Source organism: Gymnodraco acuticeps, unplaced genomic scaffold, assembly GCF_902827175.1.
Source record: "Gymnodraco acuticeps unplaced genomic scaffold, fGymAcu1.1, whole genome shotgun sequence".
In the NCBI taxonomy this organism is placed as follows: Eukaryota; Metazoa; Chordata; class Actinopteri; order Perciformes; family Bathydraconidae; genus Gymnodraco; species Gymnodraco acuticeps.
In genome coordinates this window covers 3,164,009-3,186,335 of record NW_022989983.1, presented here as the reverse complement: position 1 = coordinate 3,186,335, position 22,327 = coordinate 3,164,009, and the positions used below count along the sequence as shown (strand labels likewise).

The following is a 22,327-nucleotide window of genomic DNA, read 5'->3' as shown; positions in this document are numbered from 1 at the left end:
CAGTATTTGGGGACATTTAAAAAATGTTTCCACTGTCAGGAACTATTACATTCCTAGGATATACCCTTTTTACGTATTTGCTTTAGTACGAGGCTATCTTGACTCAATTGATGGCTGACTGTTATCAAATAATATATTCATGAGACCATAGGCATCCAGCCATTGAGCTAAAGTAATGGGGGGGGGGTACTTTCTGTTGTGCTCTGAAGGGAGGCCTACTGTCCCACACTTTGAAAACCACTGCTATAGATGAGAACAAAGAAAAGTGATGGAGGTAAATTATCATTCTAAATGCTTTTCCAATAAAGGATGTGATACACTACCTTCATAACAGACTACTTCAGTTTATTTCACGGTTTCAGTTTTGTGATATGGGATTCCAGAAAAGGCGTGTTTTGAACTTGTATGTGTGAGTTCGATGTCTTCACCTCTGATTCTTCAGGATAAAGTGGCTTCAGAGAGTCTTCCTCCGCAGGGCTACACCGTCAAGCTGGAGGGAGAAGAGAGCGCAACGTGATCCATCTCTCTGTGGTACACCTTCAGGGTGGATGATCCCCACACTGCATGCAGGCCAGCAGAGGGGCTGTTTATAGACATGTGCTTGTATTGGAGCTCAAGTAGCTGTTATAGGCAGCACCCTAAAGCCTTTAAACAAACATTTATTCTAAGGTGAATCAACAAGAAGGGACTGCATGACTTGTTTTTTCATACAGATGGGTTGCAGTAAATTTGATTTTTTCTTCATAGCTCTAGTTTAATTTCTTTGAACTGGCTGCTCATTTCACTCAGTGATATGTCGTTGTATGTGCTCCATAATGGTCATAGCACTTTTCATAATGTTTTTGTTAATGCATACTGTAGCAGTGCTGCTGTTTTCAATCAGTCATATGGTTTTCTGCCCTTACTTGTGAGATGGCGTGAAGTTGCTGAGTAGTAACAACTTGACCACCAGGGTGCGGTATAGGTTAACATGGAGAACAATCCAGCTGCAACTGATACCAGCTAATTAAATCATTGTAAAAAGGTTTGTGTAAATAAACGTGTGTGCATTGCTTGTTCTTTACCACCAGGCAGATTCACACAGCAGACTGACAGGAGAGGCGCAGTTGCCACTAGAGACGCCATCCTTCAGTCCTGATTGTATATCCAAAAATAGATCCAGATGGTAGGCTACTTATAGCTTCTTACAAATACCTAAGGGAAGACACACACTTATCATCAGGCGTCATGGTCATCCTTCGGGAGCTCTTGAAAAATACTTGACATCCTGCTCATCAGCTCCAGATAACATATAAGCCAGTTTTCTGGACGTGATTTCAGCCCATGTCGAGAACAAGCATATCATTTGTTGTGTTGGTTGTTTTTCTGTCATACATAAGTACAGCTTATAAAGGAGGTTAGAGGACGCATGTGCAATTACCTTAAGCCTTGCATTTTTATAATTAGCGCCTGCATAAACATGTATTATCTCGTAAGACAAACAAATGGCTAGTTTAGCATTTCCTACCAGATTCAGTGGGAATACTCGCAAACATTAGGAGTTAGATTCTGTTTTTTTAATAATGTTTAAATCTTTATGTCAGGACAGATTCTGTACTCTCCCATTTTAAGGATTGGACAGCCATCAGCTTTAATTGAATATCTCCAAACTGTGATGCTGCCTAAATGAGTTCACACCTCAATATAGTGAGTCAGTTTCCCACAGTTCACATCACACCTCAATATAGTGAGTCAGTTTCCCACAGTTCACACCTCAGTTTCAGAAAGTGATGTCGAGTTTTCTGACTGCTAAATAGGCCTATTGACTTAACTGTTTGCTTACTGATTTCATCTCAAATATATATTTTAAGATGATATCAGTAAGCAAACAGCTAACGGGAACCCAATGAGTGAAACAAGTCACATGGACACAAGCAAATGTGTTTGTTGTCTGTCATTTTTTTTAAATTGTATTCATGGTTTATTTTAACTATTTAATAAGTGGGCCCAATGTGAGGGTTTTCACTTCCTCTATCGTAACCTTCTAAATGAGTGTAGATTTCTGAACTAGACGTATACCATCTTACAAACTAAATATTTTCAGATGGAGATCCCTGTAGAAAAATCGTTTCAATTGTGTATCCCATGGGGCCTTGACATGAAAAAGATTAAAAAGGAAACACTCATCAATTGCAAACATGTTCAAATTAGGTTTAATATTTAGAGCATGATCAGAATATCCTTTTACACATAATTTCCCTTCTTGATTTATTTAATATTGTGAGGTTTTGCTTTCACCTTAACAGGGAGATTCAAGTATTTCCTGAAACATAAGACATTTTCATGACTGAAGTTCAACACCACATATAAAAAAACGATACCATTTGAATATAGACCTGCCTATGCTAAAAATGTTGTACATATGTTGCCTATTACTCACAATAAAAAAGCACTACTGGCCTTACTGTGTGACTCAAACAAGGTGGTGGGAAAGTTTTCTTAGCTGTCTTTTTGGTTAAGCCCTAAATGTGTTGGGTCATGTGTTGACTGTCTGAAAATGCTTTTATCAAGATCTACAATGTCCTCAGGCTTGAACAAAGTTGCAGCAATAGACAGGCGGAGTCCCGGAGCTACAGGGAAGAGGTGGCGATCCGTTTTTAGTCACACAACAACATTTAAAAGATGGGGTATCTCTGCCAGGAGAGGAGGGGGCCAACAGCCACTTGTGTCCTGCATTATCAGCTGTTGACCTGTAAGCTTATCGTAAAAAAATGGGAGACCCGTTCCAACTGTAGGATCCTTCACGTCACACCTAATAATAAACCCTGACAACAGACAGAGTGGGACAGAGGGTAGGGGTCTGACCAGGACTATATATACTGTCTGGCTGGTATACACACACTAGAAAACTAACAGCAGATCTATCACACTGCAAAGAGGCTTCTGTGCATTCATTTAACCAGCTTTAATAAATATGTCACAGGTACGTTTGGTCTGATAATGGTGTTTTGGTTATTTACAGTGCATTATGTGTGATGACAGGTTGTTTACACTCTTAGCGTTCCTGCTTTTTACTCCTAACATACCACCTTTGTTCAATTCACTCCAGCCAGATGAGGTGAAGAGGAAGAAGCGTCCCCCGATGAAGGAGGAGGACCTGAAAGGAGCTCGCAGTAAACTGGGACTGAAGGGCGAGGTCAAGAGTAAGACCTATGAGGTCATGGAGGAGTGTGGTGAGTCAAGCCTTTTGTCATTCTTCTGAAAAACAAGACAAGTGATGTAACTCCTTGTCAGATGTTAAGCTCTCTATGTAAAGATATTTTGAAGCACTTTCTTTACAGCAGTTACATTTCTTTTATTTATTCATGCTTGGTCTGTAGACTTCAAATAATATGTTTCTTGACAGTTTAATTATATAACTTGACTGTCTTATTAACAACTGAAGAGACTTTATCTAACATTGAGTCATTTGAGGTGGTGGATGAGTCTCTGTTTTTAGATGCTATGTTTCATAGACAACATATTTATTCATCAATAAATACATATATTAACGGTGAAATAAACACAGAAATGTAAATATTTTTAATTTAATACATTTGAATAAATAAAATGCTAAATAAATCAAAGCTGAAATGATTACATTGATACATTGGCATAATTAAAATGTGAAATGAAGAAAATACAAATGTTATAGAAATGAAGAAATTAAAACGTTTTTCCCAACATGTATTGTATGTAATTCATGTATTTATAGATTAAGTAAAGCCTTTATGCATTATGTCAAAATGTATTTATATATTTCCTTTTGTAACAACATAATTAGCATTATAGCTTGATTTATATTTTTCGAAATGTATCTATGTGTTGAAGACTTGTATTGGCAAGTTAATCCTTTGTTATCCTCCACTACTGATCTGATATAAGGTAGCATTGTCACTTTCCTGTGTCGATAAATGAGAAGGCATAAAACAGTAGTTCCCTGACCGGGAATCGAACCCGGGCCGCGGCGGTGAGAGCGCCGAATCCTAACCACTAGACCACCAGGGAAGGATGCGTTGATGTATGGACGTATCGATTTTTTCTTTTTTTTACAATCTGAACATTAGCAAAAACTTAAAATCTAGTAGGAAGGACGCGTTTTCTATAACATTTAGCTGCAAAGATACCAGTTGATACCAGGCGAATTTCCTTGTAAATTAGGCCTTATAGTAGGCTATATAGACCACTAGTGAAACTATCATGTTGCTATGTTTTGTTAGGACGTTAGGACGTTTGTTAGGACGATGCTCTGACGTCATCACCTCGCACATTTGTCTTATAGTAGGCTATATAGACCACTAGTGAAACTATCATGTTGCTATGTTTTGTTAGGACGTTAGGACGTTTGTTAGGACGATGCTCTGACGTCATCACCTCGCACATTTGTCATGTTTACAAAAAACGATATATATGTTTTTCTTAATATAGACTATATTTAGGGTCGATATGTGTTGACTTCACTTTAAAATAGCAGATCTCTGTGACCGGATATAGTTTGTTCGGCTTATTGTGTCTCTTCCTCCTCCTCCGTGCAGAGAGTGAGACTGCAGCGGTGTGTGTGTGTGTGTGTGTCAAAAATATGCCCCCCCCCTTCAAACAGAGTCCCCCCACATATCAAATCCTAATGTAACCCCTGGTTAGGACTCCACACAAACACATACATGAGCTCTTGCTTATAGAATATAACACCATCCACACCCAACCCCCCCCCCTTGCTACTCTTGCACAACCCCCCCTCCCCCCCACCCCCACCCACTGTAGGTTTGCTTTTATGCCCTCTCATCCTCAAATATTGTCTCACTGATCTTAAGTCTATATTTGTGAGTTTGGTTAGAATTCAAACAAACAACCAACTTTCATTACAGGTCAATGAGCTGTAACCACTTTCTGAATCTTGCTTGGTAGTTAGTGTCAAAGAATAACGTGTGTATGGCTACATTGTCCAAAATCAGACATCATTCACGAAATCTGACAATATTTCTCAGTGAAATTATTAAAAGAGGTTATGTGAGCTGGACATAAGAGGCAGGGATTACTGTATAGGGACATAACAATCACAATTCAGACAAGAGTATTATAGTGCTGAAAGACATTCGACCTCTCACATACTTCATTTTAAGATATCCCAAGTGGAATTTTTTTACTTTTTGATTTGCAGTCACCTGGTTTAAGCATCTGTTTTTCTGACCTTACATAATAATAATAATAATAATAATAATAATAATACATGGGACTTTTATAGCGCATATAACATATCTGTGTGTATCTGTGTGTTCAGAGCGTATGGGCAAAACGGCTCCGTCGGTGTTCAGTGGAGTGAGGACGGGGACGGAGACGGCCCTGGGGAAGCCTGCTGCTGCCAAAGCTCCTGGAGCCAGTGTGTTCAGCAAGTAGACAAGAGCACTGAAGAAAACACACTGTATGATCTCATGGTGATGCTGCGTTTTTAATATAATAAAGAAGGATTTGAGAGGTAAATGATTTAACTTTATGCCAGGTGTGTTGACTTTACTGCTATGTTAACAGTTTTTGTACTTTGTTATTTGTGTAGTGCATCAGACTTGGCTTGGATTCATGTGGCTGATGCTCTGAAGGAGTTGTGAAATGTATTTATGTTTGTTGAAACATTTGATTTCTTCTTTTTTTAAACTGACATTTTTCCTAAATAAATAATTTCCCCCTGTATCCCCATGTATTACATTTTATTTGGAAGTAAATTATAAAAAGAGGTTAATTTCTATGAAAAAATTGTAAACCTGATCAAGTAAACTGGTCAACTTGATCAACTAAATTCCTGCTAGATTATGTTTGCAAGCATAATAAGGCTAAATACATAGCGTCATCAGTGAGAGCACATAGCTGCTTTTAGCCCAAGTATACAAATAATATTGTTTGTTTATATGTTTACATGAGATAAATATGCTGACCCAAGTTAAATCTAAGCAATGTATTACTGACACTCAAAGGTGCTCTGTGGTCATGTTGTCCCGGTATCACATCACAACGCTCTGATTCATCTACATGCAAGAGTTTGCCTGATTTTTCTACACTATTCTACTGTCTGCTTGCTGGTAAATGTGAAAGGACACAAACACACACTTACAGTAAGTGAAAACAAGTGGTTGAGGGAAAGAGACTGGCAAAAGAGCAGAAAAGTGAGGGCTGAATGAAGCAAACATAGACAGCATTTTAGTAAATGTATTTATTTTACTACACATAACAGGGAGCATCACATATATCTAGCTGCTATAGTAACTATAGTAGACATAATGTACCTATCACTAATAAACCGGTCTTAAGGATTGGTGTTGGCAAACTTACCTGTTAAGCCCCAAAGACCGCTTCGGCGGGTCTTTTTCTTTTTTTCACGACACTGTGTCTCAGGGCATCTTAATATTTAAGAACCTAATGTGTCATACCAGATTAACGGGAAGAATCTCAGCTAACTGACGATACAAACCATTTTTACCAAAACAAAACACAAGTCCCATAAGTAACATCTAAATGACCCCTGAGCGAAAAATGCTAACACACTTTGGCACAGAACTCAAGATAAAGATACCCTTATTACTTATCGTAACTGCATATACATATCCGATTAAAGCTGAGGTTCCACAGATTATTTAGGTATATAGTATCATCACTGAGCGATCCGAACTCGCGACAGGCAAACACAGACATCACAACACGTATACCTTTACAGAGCTTTTACGGGAGATCGTCTCACCGTAGCTGTCAATCTGATCAAAAGACGTGTTCAATGGCATTAAAACGAGAAAAAACGCAGCTGAATCGGTTAATCCATAGGTTGATAATGTGTCTGTCGCTTTGAAAAAAATATTTATAATCCATAATTCCATTTTTATGTAAAAATCGGAAAGTAAAAGTTAGCTGCTAATGGCAGAGTTATCGCAGCTTCCGGTTTTGGCTATGCGTCACTCACACTCCTTATTTGGTAATGTGTGTGTGTATGTGGGAGTTCCCCTCGATTCCATTGGCTCTGACGTTTAGAAAGAGATGTCAATCATCAAAATCGACCAAGGGGGAAAATCCACCCAAATGACCCCAGAAGTGTTTTTTGTTGCTAAATCTCTCTGAAAAGGTCACATTTAACTTGTTTTGTATCAATCTTGATACAGGGTACTTATTATATGTTGTTTGGATTCCTAAAGCTTTTAGTCTACCAACCCATCATTCAAGGGTGGTTTTCAATAAGTAATTTTTTTTTTTGACGGACACAATCATTTACACTTCTTTACTGTGTTCAATCTGAATTTACTTTAAAATAAAAACATATATATTGATTCTGACACTTCTACATCCAACTCACAGGTGTAACCTTGCTTTGAGAAAAAAGATGATTAATGTAACCCTTTTAGAAGGGAAGATATGGTCATTTGTTCTGGGAATGTCATTTTCGAGGCTGAGACATGAAAAACAGGCTCGGGGTTTAACTTAAAGGGGTTCTTGTTATGCTTTTGGGGGTTTCCCTTTCCTGTAGTATGTTATATAGGTTTTCTTGCATGTGAATGGTCTGCAAAGGCTAAAATCCCTAATGTTCCTCCAGAAGGAGTTGCTCTCCCACACACAGGTCAACATTCACTGATGTTTTCGGTGTCCGGGCCTCATGCACATTGAGCCCAGGTCTGTTGGTCAACACACACACACACACACACACACACACACACACACACACACACACACACACACACACACACACACACACACACACACACACACACACATACACACACACACGCACACACACACACCCACACACACCCACACACACACACACATACACACACACACGCACACACACACACCCACCCACACCCACCCACCCACACACACACACACACACACACACACACACACACACACACACACACACACACACACACACACACACACACACACACACACACACACACACTTTGTCCCTCCCCCTGGACAGGGAGCTTTATTCTCAGCAGTGAAGCTGCTGTTCAGTGGACGTTTGATCATGTCTGGACTGCAGGGTGTTGGACTGCTGCTGCTGTGGGGTAGCGCCTGCCTGGGGCCGCCCGGCCTGGTCCGGGGGGCTCTGGTCATTTCTGGAGACCAAGTAGCTCTGCAGGTAACTTTTTGTAACTTTTTTGTACTCTGAATTTATCTTAAATTACATTGTTTTACCAACATAAGCTATCAGTTCATCAGCTGGTTCATTATTTTGTCACTAATCGGTTTTCTTATGAATAATCTCTTTATCACCAACACTGCTACTTTGGAAATCCTTGGTTTTACAATTAATATAATGTATTTCTGATGAACTGGTCCTTATATTCTGGCACCATGTTGGTTCACCCTGGCATATTTGTATTTCAGGAGCCAAGTGGCGCTGCCAAATCACTGCAGGTACTTTTCAGAAACTGTTTAGAGAAAGAAAGCCCTTTCATAATATGGTGAAAACATTGTGCAAAAGTTGGATCTTTCTTAATTAACATTAATCATTCTTCCATTTTCTAAAATCCCAAAATAATCACATTTTTTCTCTGTTTGTTTTTTTGTTCCAGAAAAGAAGTACAAATGAGGACATGGTAAGAAAATGTTTGATTCTCTGTTAATACTAATACTGATAAAGATATATATTCAGTTCAATATAACTTCATGTACTGCTGTAAAGACGGTATACAACGGCTTAGCAACCACAATGTCTAAATCAAACATTTAAAATACAACTATTAATGATACTATACTGCACCCACACTACCTCGCTGGTTACATATATTGACATATATCATTTCTACTGCTGATATATATATATTTATTGTTTCTTATTATTTTTTTCTTCTACGTGTTTATTATTACAATTTATTATATTTTCAATGCATGTGTAACACCTGTAAAAAAAATCCCAATTTGGGATGAATGAATCTTATGCTATATTATAAATGAATGCAAGCAAATATGTAAGAAGAAAATCTCGGAAAAAAAAATATGACGCTGTACAAAATCAAAAGCAGAGGAAATAAAATACTTGAGTTTAGAAAATAAATATACAAGCAGGTTACACATAGCGACAGCTTGAAGGAAGCATTGGCAATTAACAATAAATGTGCTCATATAGGTTCAATATGTTCCTTACAATCAACCAAAAATTATTATAAAAAACTAAACTGACTGAAAAGGAGTTTAGTGACTCACACACACACTCCCAAAGTGGAATCAGTGACATAATGTTCTCCAAACATTTTCTCTGGCACCAATCAGGGTGTCATGCTGTGGTCTGGACCCATAGCTGAAAAAACAGTATTGGAGTAATTGACTGTATAAAAAATGCTACTGGATGTGTGAAGTGCTCTCCTTCACTGGCGTTTCAACTTCACCTTAATCTCTCCCTCCCTCTCTGTCTGTCTCAGGTGGAGGTGTACAGTGTGAGGCTGGACTGCACCGTGATGTCTCGTTTCGCCCACACTGTCATGACCTCCAAGGCTCTGAACAGAGCTAACTCCTCCCAGGAAATCTTCTTCGAAGTGGACCTTCCCAAAACCGCCTTCATCGCCAACTTCAGCATGTCAGTCTGTCTCCACTCACACTTGCATTATGACCATTTCTGTGTTGCAGTATGTATCCCTGCTTCCTCCTTATGTTCATATTTCTATTTTGTGCCTCTACTGTGACATGTTTATATACTTTAAAGGTCCCATGTCATGGCCATTTCTACTGATCATAATTCCATTGTTGAGGTCTACTAAAATGTATACTGTACAATTTTCCAAACTCACATTGGTTTCTCATACAGCATCTCTATATAGTATGTGTATTCACTCTGTCCTAAACGGCTTGTTGGAGCTCCTGCCCCCCCCCCCCCCCCCCCTCCCTGTGAGCCCAGTGTGCTCCGATTGGTCAGCTCGGCCACTCTGTTCTGATTAGTCAACCACCAGAGAGGCTCCGCCCATGTCTAACAGTGCTTTTTTTTACAATGGCGTCGGTACAGCCGTATATGTTATACGCTAACTAACCGAACTGTACCTACAACTGTTGTTATTTGTGGTGCACTTGTGGAAACTGCGCCATGATGCCTACCGAAGTGGAAAACGTCTGTTGCAAAGAAATTAGAAAGGTGGCCTAGCTGACAGTTACTACATTATGTAGCCAGCTAGATGAAAACAGTAGCACACAACATTATATGCCAAGATATACACCATACACACCCCACACCCTGCAGAACCTCCATAACATGTACAGATTCAATTATATACCTTTGAGGCATAGAACGGAAGAAGAGTAAGTTATTTGTACCTGTAATAAACTACTACTGTGTTAGATGAAAAATCAAATCATGGTTTGCTTTATATGAATGATATGTTATAGGAGCAAATAATTCAGGGAGGAAAGGCTACTAAGTATTTCCATCAAACTTTATTTTTAGAAATGTACAAAATGAACATGTGTAAATATACATATATGCACTGTATATCATCCATTCCTCCCCTTATAGGGGTTTTCGGCATCTTGCCTATCGCAGCTTTGTAAGTTGGTGCTGTGGCTTTTTAGGACGAGGCATCAGAGTGGTCATCCCGTCATGTGTTGTCCGCCGGATACGCCAGGAGTTTCCTGATCTGGCTGGACGAAATCAAATGCAAATCACAAAATATTAGAGAAACTTAGTTGTTTTAGGTTCGTTAGCTTGCCAGCTAGATTAATATGCTAACCTACTTTTGCTAGTTGTTCAGTGTAATATGCCAACCTACTATGAACAACAGCTAGTGGTTCATATTAGGCTAGCAAGAACATGTTTACATGTTTATCTTTTAAATTGACAAACATCATATGTGTAATTCGTGGCACAGTTCAAACGGGATCGAAAGATAATCTTTCTCTCTCCATTGACTTCAATACATAATTTTTCCGAAATAAGGTCCCATGGAGGTCCACCGGAAAGGGAGGGACTTCGCCACTCTATCTATATATGTTCGGCTGGCAGAGGGTGCGGCCATAGCTCTGGGCGTGGCTACTGGGTATCCCTACGTCACGATACCCAGGAAGAAAACATTGGAAAATGAGAAATCTCCAACGAGGCGTTTTGGGAAGGTGTTAGAGTTTACTCCCTACAGGGTTTACTTTGAGGGTTTTTGACTCTGCAGACCGTTTACATGCCTAAAAACCTTCATAACACACAAGGGGACGGGATATAACCGGAAAAGCATGACATGGGATCTTTAATGTTGCTGCTGCACCTCTTTCACCTTCTGTCTGAAACCAGAGCCCAGTCTGCTCTGATAGGTTAGCTGGCTGGCTCTGTTGTGATTGGTCAACCGAAGTAAACAAAGGAGTCCAAAGGAGGAGTTTCGGGCAACTTTGGAATTTTTTCCTTTGACACACTACAGGACAAGGAAAACCCCAAAAAAACATAAAGGGCCCCATTAAGATGTTTTTTCTTAATGATACAGTAAGTTGACTTTGTTCTCTACCTTTCTTCCTCACAGGGAAATCGATGGTCAGGTGTACGTTGGCGATATAAAGGAGAAAGAGAAAGCTAAGAAACAATATGAGAAGGCTGTTTCCTCTGGAAAGACTGCTGGATTGGTGAAGTGAGTCAATCAAGATGAACAACACATAAAAACCCAGACGTGGAAGAACTACTTAGATCTTGTTCTTAAGTAAAAGATAAAACTGCAACAGTGTAGAAATACTATTACAAGTACAAGTCCTGCATTCAAAATGTTACTTAGGTAAAATTACAGAAGTTTTAGCATCAGCCCATACTTAAAGTACAAAAAGTACTCAATAAGCAGAATGGCCAACTTCAAAATAATGTATTATAATTATTGTTGCATTATTTTGTTTGTTGTAGCAGGTAAACATGGAGCATATGTTATAACCTTATAGTCGTCAACCTTACCTCTGAATTGTGGAGTAAATGTATGTGTAGCAGGAAAAGCAATTGCCCAAGGTAAAGTACAGGTACCTCATATTTGTACTTAAGTATTTAAATCAATCTACTTATTGCATAAACCCAGAATAAAATACATTTAAAAAAATGATCATACTGTATTTGTGTACTGTAGCATGGGTTAACATTATAGGCTGTCAATGATGTCTGGGTCATTACAGGGCTTCAGGAAGAAAGATGGAGAAGTTTTCAGTGTCTGTCAACATCGCAGCTGAAAGTAACGTGACGTTCATTCTGACCTACGAAGAGCTCCTTCAGAGGAAGCTGGGCCGGTATGAGATTCTGACCCGAGTTAAACCCAAACAACGGGTCCAGGAGTTTCAGGTGAATCCATTTTCATGTTCACTTCACTGTCTCTTTAAGATTTCAAATACAGGAAATGAGTGGTTTACCTTACAAACAATCTCTGTTTCTGTGTTTGCCTGTGTGGAGACAGATTGTGACCAACATCTATGAGCCTAAGGGTATTTCTTATGTGGATGCCCATGCAACCTTCCTCTCCAATGAGCTGCTCCCCCTGGTGGATAAACGCGTCACAGACAATAAGGTACGACCACAGACCTCGAAAGAAGTTGTCTCTGATGATGATACTCAAACTTCTTCCAAAGATTTAGAGATAAGCTAAATTGGTTGTATTTGTTCCCATGTTCAGGCCCACATCTCTTTCTCACCAACTATGGAGGAACAGAGGAAGTGTCCAGATTGTGAAGGAACTCTCATCGACGGAGATTTTCTCGTCACGTATGACGTGAACCGAGCAAAGAGCCAGTGGGACATTCAGGTCAGCTGTCAGAAATATTGTTCTAGTGAATTAGCAGAAAACAATAATAAGAGCTAACATATTTAATATAGAAAAAAAGAGTGGCAACATTTTAAAAAGCTAAGTAAACATGTTAAGGTGTTGTGATATTATAGTATGTGTGTGTGTATTGCACAATATTGCAACAGTCTGTGTTGCGTGGGGCCTGAAGGCTGAATTGTACAATTTAAATTAATGCATGAATCTGTTGCCCAACAACATGAATTACGCAGCCCTGAGATGAAAGTGAGAAAACTCTTTCCTCTGTTTGTGAGGTAAGAATATGTTTTCGTTGGTTTATTCTTTACTTTTTCCTCTATGAAAACAAGTAGGGAACATTATATTGGCCCTAAGAGGCTTACAAAATCACCACTACCCCATGTTCTTAATAAGATGGGGTAGTTGAGATTGTGTATGTCTTTTGTCTTAAAATGTGTGTCAACCATAATTATGTATCACACTTGGTTTAAGAGAACAAACAAAATACACGTATGCACATGTAAAAAAAAAGGCCTTGACTTTTTTCCACGTGTTTTCCAAAATTAGATTTGAAAAAAGGATCACCAGATTTTTAAAATCATTTTCCTCTCAGGGTTTCGGTATAAAATGAGTCAATGAGATATATATATATATATATACTAATTATTATCTTGCCTTGTCACTCTTATGAGTGCACTTCTGCTCTTTATTGATTCTCTCCTTCAGATTGTGAACGGATACTTTGTGCACTTCTTTGCTCCCCCTGACCTGCCCAGAGTCCCAAAGAACGTTGTGTTTGTGATTGACAGGAGTGGATCAATGCATGGAACAAAGATGGCACAGGTGGATGACTGTTCAGTATTTCAATGTCTTTCTGATATTTGAATGGCCACATGCTTACAATTTGCCCTCTGACAATCCTTTATAGACACGGGAAGCTATGCTGGCCATCCTCAAAGACCTCCACGAGGACGACCACTTTGCCATCATCCAGTTTGATGACTCAATCGACTCTTGGAAAGAGTCACTGACCAAAGCAACCAAGGAAAACCTGGATGAAGCGATGAAATATGTCAGCAGGATAGTGCACAGCGGATGTAAATAGAAAACAACAATAAACAACTGACACTAGCTTATAAGCTTACATTTCCTCTTAACTCCATAAATAGTGAAACTCACCGTCATACTTTACATTTTTACAATTTCTTGTGTTTTTTTCTAGCAACCAATATCAACGATGCAGTGTTGAGAGGCGTGAACATGCTGGTCAAAGACAGGCAGGAGGAAAAACTCCCAGAGAGGAGCATCGATATGATAATTTTACTCACTGATGGGATGCCAAACGCTGGTGAGCGTGCAGAGTGTGTGCATAGGATATACTGTGTGTTGTGTTTCTACACATTTAATTGATGTTCTTTGTATTCAGCATTCAACACCTGCATGTTTTATCTACGTTTGCAGGAGTGTCTAACATTGGGGAAATCCAGACAAATGTGCACTCTGCCATGGGAGGAAACATGTCTCTGTTCTGTCTTGGATTCGGAAATGATGTGGAATACTCCTTCCTGGATGTGATGAGCAAACAAAACAAGGGAATGGCCCGCAGGATCTATGAGGGTTCAGATGCAGCCGTACAACTCCAGGTACAGGCTCAAATCTATAAAACACGTTTGAGCCGTTAATGCAGTTCTTGTGGAGATTCAAAAGGTTTTATTTTCATATAAAAAATAGCTACAGCATTGTCTCGAACGAGCTGAGAATCAAAATGCAACACACGGGAAACCAGGGGACATCGGTAACCAGCTTTATTATAAAATGTTTCAACTGAAAAGTTCTGGTATGAGACAAACCGGCAGACAGTAGGCAAAGGGCTGGTCGGGGACAGGCGAGAGTTCCAGGAGTAGGCAAGACGGGAGACGCAGGTACAGGCAGGGTCAGGGGGCAGACGAGGCAGAATAATCCAGGTACAGGCTGGGACAGACGAGGTCGAAACCGGGAGAGCAATCTGGAGGTAATGCGGGAAAAGAACTGCATGCTGCGAAGTACGATCTGGCCCTGAGGTGAGAGTGAAGAGGGCCTATAGTGGAGCTGATGGGTGTAACAGAGTGTGAGAGAGAAACAGGGTGTGACTACCAGGTGACTAAGGTGGCTGAGAAATGCTAATGCAGAAAATAGCTAAGTGAGGGAGCAGACTGTGACAAGCGTAGTGGTTGGCAACATACAATATACGTAATACATTAAAGAAATAAGGATGTCAAATAGTGCAATAAATATAGTGCAAGTTATACAATGGTGCAGTTAAAATGCAGGGATAAGTAAACTCATGTAATAATAAAATAACATAGAACAGAGTGTGAAATTATGAAATAGCTACGTTACATTCTTCCCCAGTGATGTAATCACTGTTTTGGATTAGATTATAGTAAAACAGGACACGGGGCTCTTGAGTGGGCCGAAACGCCGACAGGCCATGGGAACTGGAGCCTGAAGCATGGAGGCTGGGGCTCGGGCTGCTTGGTAGCCTCGAAAGGGTCCTGGACAGGAGCAGGAAAGGGGGCAAAAGCAAGGGCTGACTCCAGACTGAAGTTCATTGTACCCAACACGCCTGACGTATAGTGTCAGTGTGACTGGCAGGTTGGGAAATGGGAGGCATGGGGCTAGCAAATCTAATACACTATAATGAGATGACATATTTGTTCCAGGGTTTCTATGAGGAGGTGGCCAGCCCTCTGCTCTTGGAGGTGGACCTGCGTTATCCTGAGAACGCAGTGGACTCCCTGACGACTAACCACTACAGTCAGCTGTTTAAACGGCTCAGAGATCGTGGTGGCAGGTCGACTGACGGACAACGACCTGGACAACTTCATGGTGGAAGTGTTCGCTCAGGGGGTGAGGAGAAGGAAATGTTGGACATTTAGAGACACTGGAAAGATGTTGTGCGTTTATTACCTATTTATTACTTTTAATATGATTTCTCCTGCTTCTAGTTTGATGAGGACTTTAAAGTGCAGGGCCAGGCCAGTGTTGAGGATTGGGACGTGTTGTACCCAGATGAGGAATACATCTTTGGGGATTTCACAGAGCGTCTGTGGGCCTACCTCACCATCCAGCAGCTACTGGAGACAAGGTCTGTTTGAGTCAATTCACTCAAACTGAGACCTGAATCACTTTAGCTTTTAAATATGTATTTACCATTAGTCTCATGAACATTTTTGTTATTGATACTTTGTCTGTGTTGTGTGAGAGCTTGTATACATTTCAGTGAGGTCGTGCTTTTGGAAGGTTTTGGGTTTGGTATGTATCCTTTGGCAAGATAATTCATTAAGTTGCTCCCGACAGCATGGACTACGGTGTGTGAATGTGACGTTAGCTTCCTTGAGCAGGTGGTACCGTGAATGAAGACTTGTATATGTAACACACTTTGATGAATCGTAAAGACTGAATAAAGCGCTATATAAATACAGTCCACTTACCATGTTGTTATTCTGAATGCGGTGTGAACTTTACTATATTTTCCTTCTTGCAGCAAGAGTGGTACCCCAGAGGAGAAATCCAACGCCAGTGCCAAGGCGCTGGACATGTCTCTGCAATACAGCTTTGTCACGCCTCTCACCTCCATGGTGGTCACCAAGCCTGACACTGAGGATGGACCAGACAGCCCTTTCATTGCAGATAAACTGACTGAGGGTAAGGTGGGGAAAAGAGGGTTTAATTTTGGCGCATTTCCACTGCAGGCCTCGCTCGGTTTGGTTAGGCCTTATTAGGCCCGGCTCACTTTAATGCTGCGCTTCCATTACAGTTTAGGAACTGGGGTAGTTACTATAGTAACGCAGTGTAGGCGGAGCCGTGACGTCATCTTCAATGAGCGCCCCAGAAAAACAACACAGCCGTTAGCTGTTAGCACTCAGAGCTCACAGCTCTTCACTTCATATCTGTTCAGAAACTAGACAACAGTTAAACAAGTACAAACCACAGACTGCCTGTGTCATGGCGAATACAGTCGCTGGTTTATTTATGTCTGTATAGGCCGTTGTTGTGAGTGTGGACGGTCGGAGCATATATAACGTTAGCTTAGCCAAGCTCCATTTAGAAAACACGCATTTTAAAAGGGTTTTTCGCCTGCCGTCTGTCTGCAGACTTGTCAAAGCATTAATTCATGGTTTTTACTAACCGGTATTAGTATGTTGTTACTTCGGCATCATTTTGAAACGTGTATTACAATTAAATCACGGTCAAATATGTTCATCTTGTTGTAGTTGTAGCCCCCTTGCCAGCGATTCTCTCTCTAGTTTAGCATACTCAGCCCGACTCAGCCTGGTTGTTCCTGGCCCTAGAACCACGATTTATGGGGCCAAAAAAAACTGTGAATTAGGACCCGCTAGCCGGTACTAGGCCAAGTGGAAACGCAACCAAAAACGGGCCCCGCACGGCACGGCAGGTTTAGCGAGCTACCCGCTGCAGTGGAAACGCGCCAAAATAGGCCAACCTCACATGGCTGCTAGGAATCTACAAACAAAACATGACCTTAAATCATTCTCAAGCATCACTGACTATTAGTTTTTACTCATTGTGTTTGAAATGTGAATTTTTTACAGAGCAAAGACAAAAGGAAGAACGAGTTGGTAAGCCAGTATTTATAACATTATATTCATTGACTTAAGTGAATTCACTGTAGGCTATTGATTTAAAACTTTTTTTTTGTTACTGTCTCTAGGATATCAAAGACATCCACAGGTTGCACATGTCCTCCGACCTGTTTCAAATTATTACCATTCAACACCCATATATTTAGGTAAGTACATTTGTAGCAATGGCAGCTGCAGATCTTGGGATGGCAATGTCAGTCTGTCTGTTAGTCTATATTCAAAACTATTAAATAAATTGACAATACATTCTGGACAAACATTATTGTCCTCAGAGGATGATGTCTTTGTTTGTTTGTAGCCTTTATTTAACCGGGTGAAAGCCCCTTGAGATCAAAAGATCTCTTTTTCAAGGGTGATCTGACTTTGTTAAAGGTAGGGTAGGTAAAAGTGGAGAAACCAGCTTGAGTAAGCTAGAATTTGAAAGTACACAACCGAAAAAAATCTGCCCCTTCCTTCAGACTTCCTTACGCGCACATGACCAATGAGGGCACAAGATAAGTTTGTGCACAGATGGAAGGCTGACAGTTATCTGCCGCGGATCGGGGCAGATAACTGGACTTGCTTTTACAGCCAAGGCTTCCACAGATTACATATTTGTATATATTTATTGTCAAAGCATTTAATTTATTCATTGCTATCGGGATGTTAAGAGTATTCCATGGAATAATAACAAAAAGTGTTTCTGAAGTGAATTACCTACCCTACCTTTAATAGGCGCTTTCACACCGAAGTATTTTCCCCTTTTAGTTCCGATAGTTCCTGGGCCTGCTAGAGAGCAGTTACTTTCCTGGGGAGAAAAAAGCTCCAATTTCTGATTGGCTGGGCGAACTACGCCCCGTAAAACTCGGAAAAGATTTGTGAAGTGTAGAAGCAAACACAGTAGTGGTGGCTTAAAGCCCACCTCTGCTCCGCGCCGTCCGTTTAGATGAGCCTGGTCAGATTAATAAAAGAAGGAGTTCAAAACACCGGCATAAAAGTTATAACAATAATCTGATTTTAATGGTAAAAAACACAATACGAAATACAGAGTGCCCTGTAACAGAGCACTCCGGGCTCCCCGCTCTACTGCCGTGCGATACAGATATCGGGACCAGCCAGTCAGAAACAGGGGGCATTTTGCATGAATAAACAACAGTATATATGGACATATTTGGGGTGGAGCGTCACTTCACTTCCTTCTTGCACCTGAGTTCACTCCTTTAGTTTCCCAAGGAAGATTTCACACAAACTCTATTCTTTCCCAGACAACCAAACATTGTACACAGATATATTGGTACCTTACTTCTGAACAGAGTGTGAGTAGACAACGGCAGAGTCAATCTTTATCTTCCACCTAACTTCACTCCTTTAACTTCCCAAGGAAGGTTTCACACAAACTATTCTTTCCCAAACAATCAAACATTGTACAAAGATATATTGGTATCAAACATTGTACACAGATATATTGGTGCTTGAGATTATATTGGCCCCCAGAAAGAACCTTGAACAGAACATGTGTGTGTGTGTGTGTGTGTGTGTGTTTGAGGAGGTGTGTGTGTGTGTGTGTGTGTGTGTGTGTGTGTGTGTGTGTGTGTGTGTGTGTGTGTGTGTTGATATATGGGTCAGTGAGTGTAAGTGAGAAGGTTTATATATATAGGATTACTTTAAAACAGTCCCAAATAATACATGTTCACTTCAATACAGTTCAAGATAATACCTGTTTACTTTAATACAGTTTAGAACAATATATGTTTACTTTAGAAGCAGCCATTGTATTTGCTGGCATTATCATTATTAGCATTAGCCCCGCGCACCAACGGAGAGAGAATAACTTATTGGCAACACAAAAAAAAACATGGGAGCGGTGGAGTGATCAGGAGGTGTCGGCGTTCTGGCGAAGGAGCGTCCACACTACAGCTTACTCGGAAAGGCTTCGCCAACTCCAGGTACTTCCGGCCGGGGACGTTGTTTGCGGCCTGCCAGTAAATCCAAAGCAGAAGAAGAAGAAGTGACGTCAGCGGCTTCATTTGCGTAATCTTCCCTCAGGGGCTTATTCCGGTGTGAACGCGATCTGTACTTAGTTCCATGGGGGGTGCTAAGTGCTGGGAACTAAGTACGGCAAAGTACTTGGCTGACTTTTCATTTAGTGCCACTATCAGGCCAAAACCTTTACGCTTGCATTGAGACATCTTATCGTTATTTTGAGTATTTTGTTTATCGTTAACAAGCTAATATTAGCATGCTAACTTGCTTAACTGAAATGGTCAACATGATAGGCTAAACATTACACCTGCTTAACATATAACATAAAATGTTAGTAGCCTATTGTGATTGTGACCATGTTAGCATGCAGCTATTAGCATTTAGCTCAATGCACTGCTGTGCACAGCCTCACAGAGCTGCTAGCATAGCTGTAAACTAGCATAGCCTTAGCTGCTAGCATAGCTGTAAACTATATTTTTTGTTTATTACTGGTATCTTTAAACTCTGTTGTCCCCTACAGTGGATGGAGATCCTCATTTCTTGATTGAGCTTCCTGAAAGGGACGACGCGCTGTGCTTCAACATTAACAACAAACCAGGAACCATTTTCAACCTGGTCAGAGACCCAATACCAGGTCCGCCCTAAGTCCTGATAATCATCATGACTTTTAAACACCATACTAGAAATATTATCTGCAGACCTTCTTTTTCTCTTTTCATAAATGTTGAAGTAGTAAATCTGCATTTGAGAAACAAGTGCTTCAATCCTCGTTTTTTCCTCAGGTATTTTGGTCAATGGTGAGACCATCGGAGAGAAGATGATTCCCCCTGATGGTCAAATTAACACCTACTTTTGGCGTTTTGGCATCGTCCACCAGTCTCTGGGGGTGAGGCTGGAGGTGAGCACTCAGGACATCGTGGTGCTCCAGGACGGCAAACAGGTCAAACTGCTGTGGTCTGATACAGCTTCTGTCAAAGGAACCAAGTAAGAGTCTGCACCATCACATTGTGTTCTCCTTCAGTGAAAGAGAACTATCCTCCTCCTACATGAGTTAAATGAAGTATACCATCCAGTTTAGGAGAAATAACTGGCAACTTCCTCTTCTTATTTCACCTCCAGTGTGGATCTTCTCTTGACCAAGGATCGCAGCCTAACGGTGACTCTAAAGGATTCGGTCAAGTTTGTCGTCCTGCTCCACAAAGTGTGGGCAAAGCATCCGTATCATCGGGACTACTTGGGTTTCTACACCCTGGACAGCCACCTCCTGTCCCCTCTTGTTCACGGCCTGTTAGGTACAACATGACACACATCAGAGAATAGATGCATGGTTTATAGTTTAATACCAGGTCAAGATAAGTGATGGGTATTGCATTTCTGAACATACTTTGGTTTCTCCTCAGAGCAGACCAAATATAAAAAAGATAATGATAAGATAAATTGACACCAACAAAATCAGTCAACCCATGGATGTGTTTCCATAATATGTGTTGCTGTGTTTTATGATTGGTCTGATATGGTGCACATGGTAACTAATAATTATCAACATGTAAAGGTTACACATTGCATTGCCAGCTCAGGTAGAATTGTACCTTATCCTGCAACCGGAAAAATATTATACAATATAAAAAGGTCAGTGAAAGACATTAAAGTGGCTAAAATTGGTACGGTTTATCAAATGACTTCACTGTTTTGGACTCTCCCACCTCTTGTTGTTTTTTTATTTTTAATAGGGGGTGGGATACAGGGCCAAAATACCTTTATTTTAAAATGATATTTACTTGAAATGGTGATTTGTCTTGCAGGTCAGTTCTACCATGGGATTGAATATGAGGTGTCAGATCTGCGTCCGGGGGAAGTCCCGGAAAAACCGGACGCCACCATGTATGTGAAAGGCCAGGAGCTCAATGTGACCAGGTACGCTGCATGCATTAACCCACGCCTCATCTCAGTGGGGGAGAGTCAGCATTCAATGAGTGTTTAAAAATGAATACATCGATGTTGCTATATACATGCACTTAAGATATAATTTGGTGTACATTTCTGTCCACAGAGGCTGGCAGAGAGACTTCAGGAAGGATGTGAAGAATGGAGAAAATGTTCCCTGCTGGTTCGTTCACAGTAACGGAACAGGCCTCATCGATGGAGATGCAACAGACTACATTATTTCAGGCCTTTTTAAAACTGTATAAAAACAGGTTAGGCTACTCAATGTCCATCAAATAAATAATAATTCATACAATAACAAATATGCCTGTTTTACACCATGGCAAACATACTTCATTCACAGCATTGTATAGAACGTTTCACAGTTTCTATCAGTGTAATTCTGGGTCTTATAAAAATGGACACTATCACAAAAAAGTGTGAGGTGGGATAAACCTCAATAAATTGTACTGAAATTAATGGGACACTTTTCTTAATGATTGACTAGAGCTGGATTTCTTTATATCCTTTTCTGTTTTTCAAAAGATCTATTTGAAAATGTTTGATAGTTTTACTGTAGAGTGTTACAGTATATAGTTTTCTGTGCATGTAAATGGTCCGCAAAGGCTAAAATCCCAACGTTCCACACTGGTGCACCCTGCTTTTTGTATCGTAGTTTAAATGTTTGCTGAGTTTTTGTTTTTTTACAATCTGAACATTAGCGAAAACTTAAAATCTAGTAGGAAGGACGCGTTTTCTATAACATTTATCTGCAAAGATACCAGTTGATACCAGGCGAATTTCCTTGTAAATTAGGCCTTATAGTAGGCTATATAGACCACTAGTGAAACTATCATGTTGCTATGTTTTGAAGGCTATGACTGTAAGGATATTGCTACACCGTGACATTGCATAAAGGCTACATATTGTAGCCTACGTAAAGGCTGAGAGTGCATATACCACCACTCTTTACTCTATAATCTAAAAAACTCAAAACCCAGTCAGAACTCGGTCAGAATAAAGATCAGTATGGTAAAAAGACTGATGTGTTAGGACCAGGTT

At 40.3% G+C, this 22,327-nt stretch overlaps 2 protein-coding genes and 1 non-coding gene across 3 annotated transcripts; 2 read left to right on the top strand and 1 right to left on the bottom strand.

Annotated features, from left to right (window-relative positions):
* The first annotated feature begins 2,804 nt into the window (after positions 1-2,804).
* mustn1b (musculoskeletal, embryonic nuclear protein 1b) lies at positions 2,805-5,703 on the top strand. Its single transcript, XM_034212249.1, has 3 exons — positions 2,805-2,962; positions 3,089-3,212; positions 5,297-5,703. The coding sequence occupies exons 1-3, from the start codon at positions 2,954-2,956 to the stop codon at positions 5,410-5,412; spliced, it is 249 nt and encodes an 82-aa protein (XP_034068140.1). The 5' UTR covers positions 2,805-2,953; the 3' UTR covers positions 5,413-5,703.
* Positions 3,955-4,026, bottom strand: trnae-cuc. Its single transcript has one exon. It is a non-coding gene; the product is annotated as a tRNA-Glu (tRNA).
* A 2,264-nt stretch (positions 5,704-7,967) lies between the features above and the next one.
* Positions 7,968-21,745, top strand: LOC117543739 (inter-alpha-trypsin inhibitor heavy chain H3-like). The gene is given in 23 exon segments (XM_034212247.1): positions 7,968-8,137; positions 8,386-8,415; positions 8,574-8,597; positions 9,420-9,574; positions 11,490-11,594; positions 12,118-12,280; positions 12,393-12,503; positions 12,609-12,737; positions 13,461-13,577; positions 13,663-13,831; positions 13,957-14,082; positions 14,196-14,377; positions 15,437-15,541; positions 15,543-15,623; positions 15,722-15,861; positions 16,261-16,421; positions 17,330-17,356; positions 17,449-17,526; positions 19,863-19,976; positions 20,125-20,326; positions 20,462-20,634; positions 21,145-21,256; positions 21,393-21,745. Coding segments are annotated over 23 exon segments (2,757 nt in total). The 5' UTR covers positions 7,968-8,023; the 3' UTR covers positions 21,532-21,745.
* The last annotated feature ends 582 nt before the right edge of the window (positions 21,746-22,327 follow it).

Coding starts and splice junctions, on each gene's coding strand:
- mustn1b (XM_034212249.1), top strand. Junction 3,213..5,296: donor TGAGGTCATGGAGGAGTGTG/GTGAGTCAAGCC, acceptor CTGTGTGTTCAG/AGCGTATGGGCAAAACGGCT.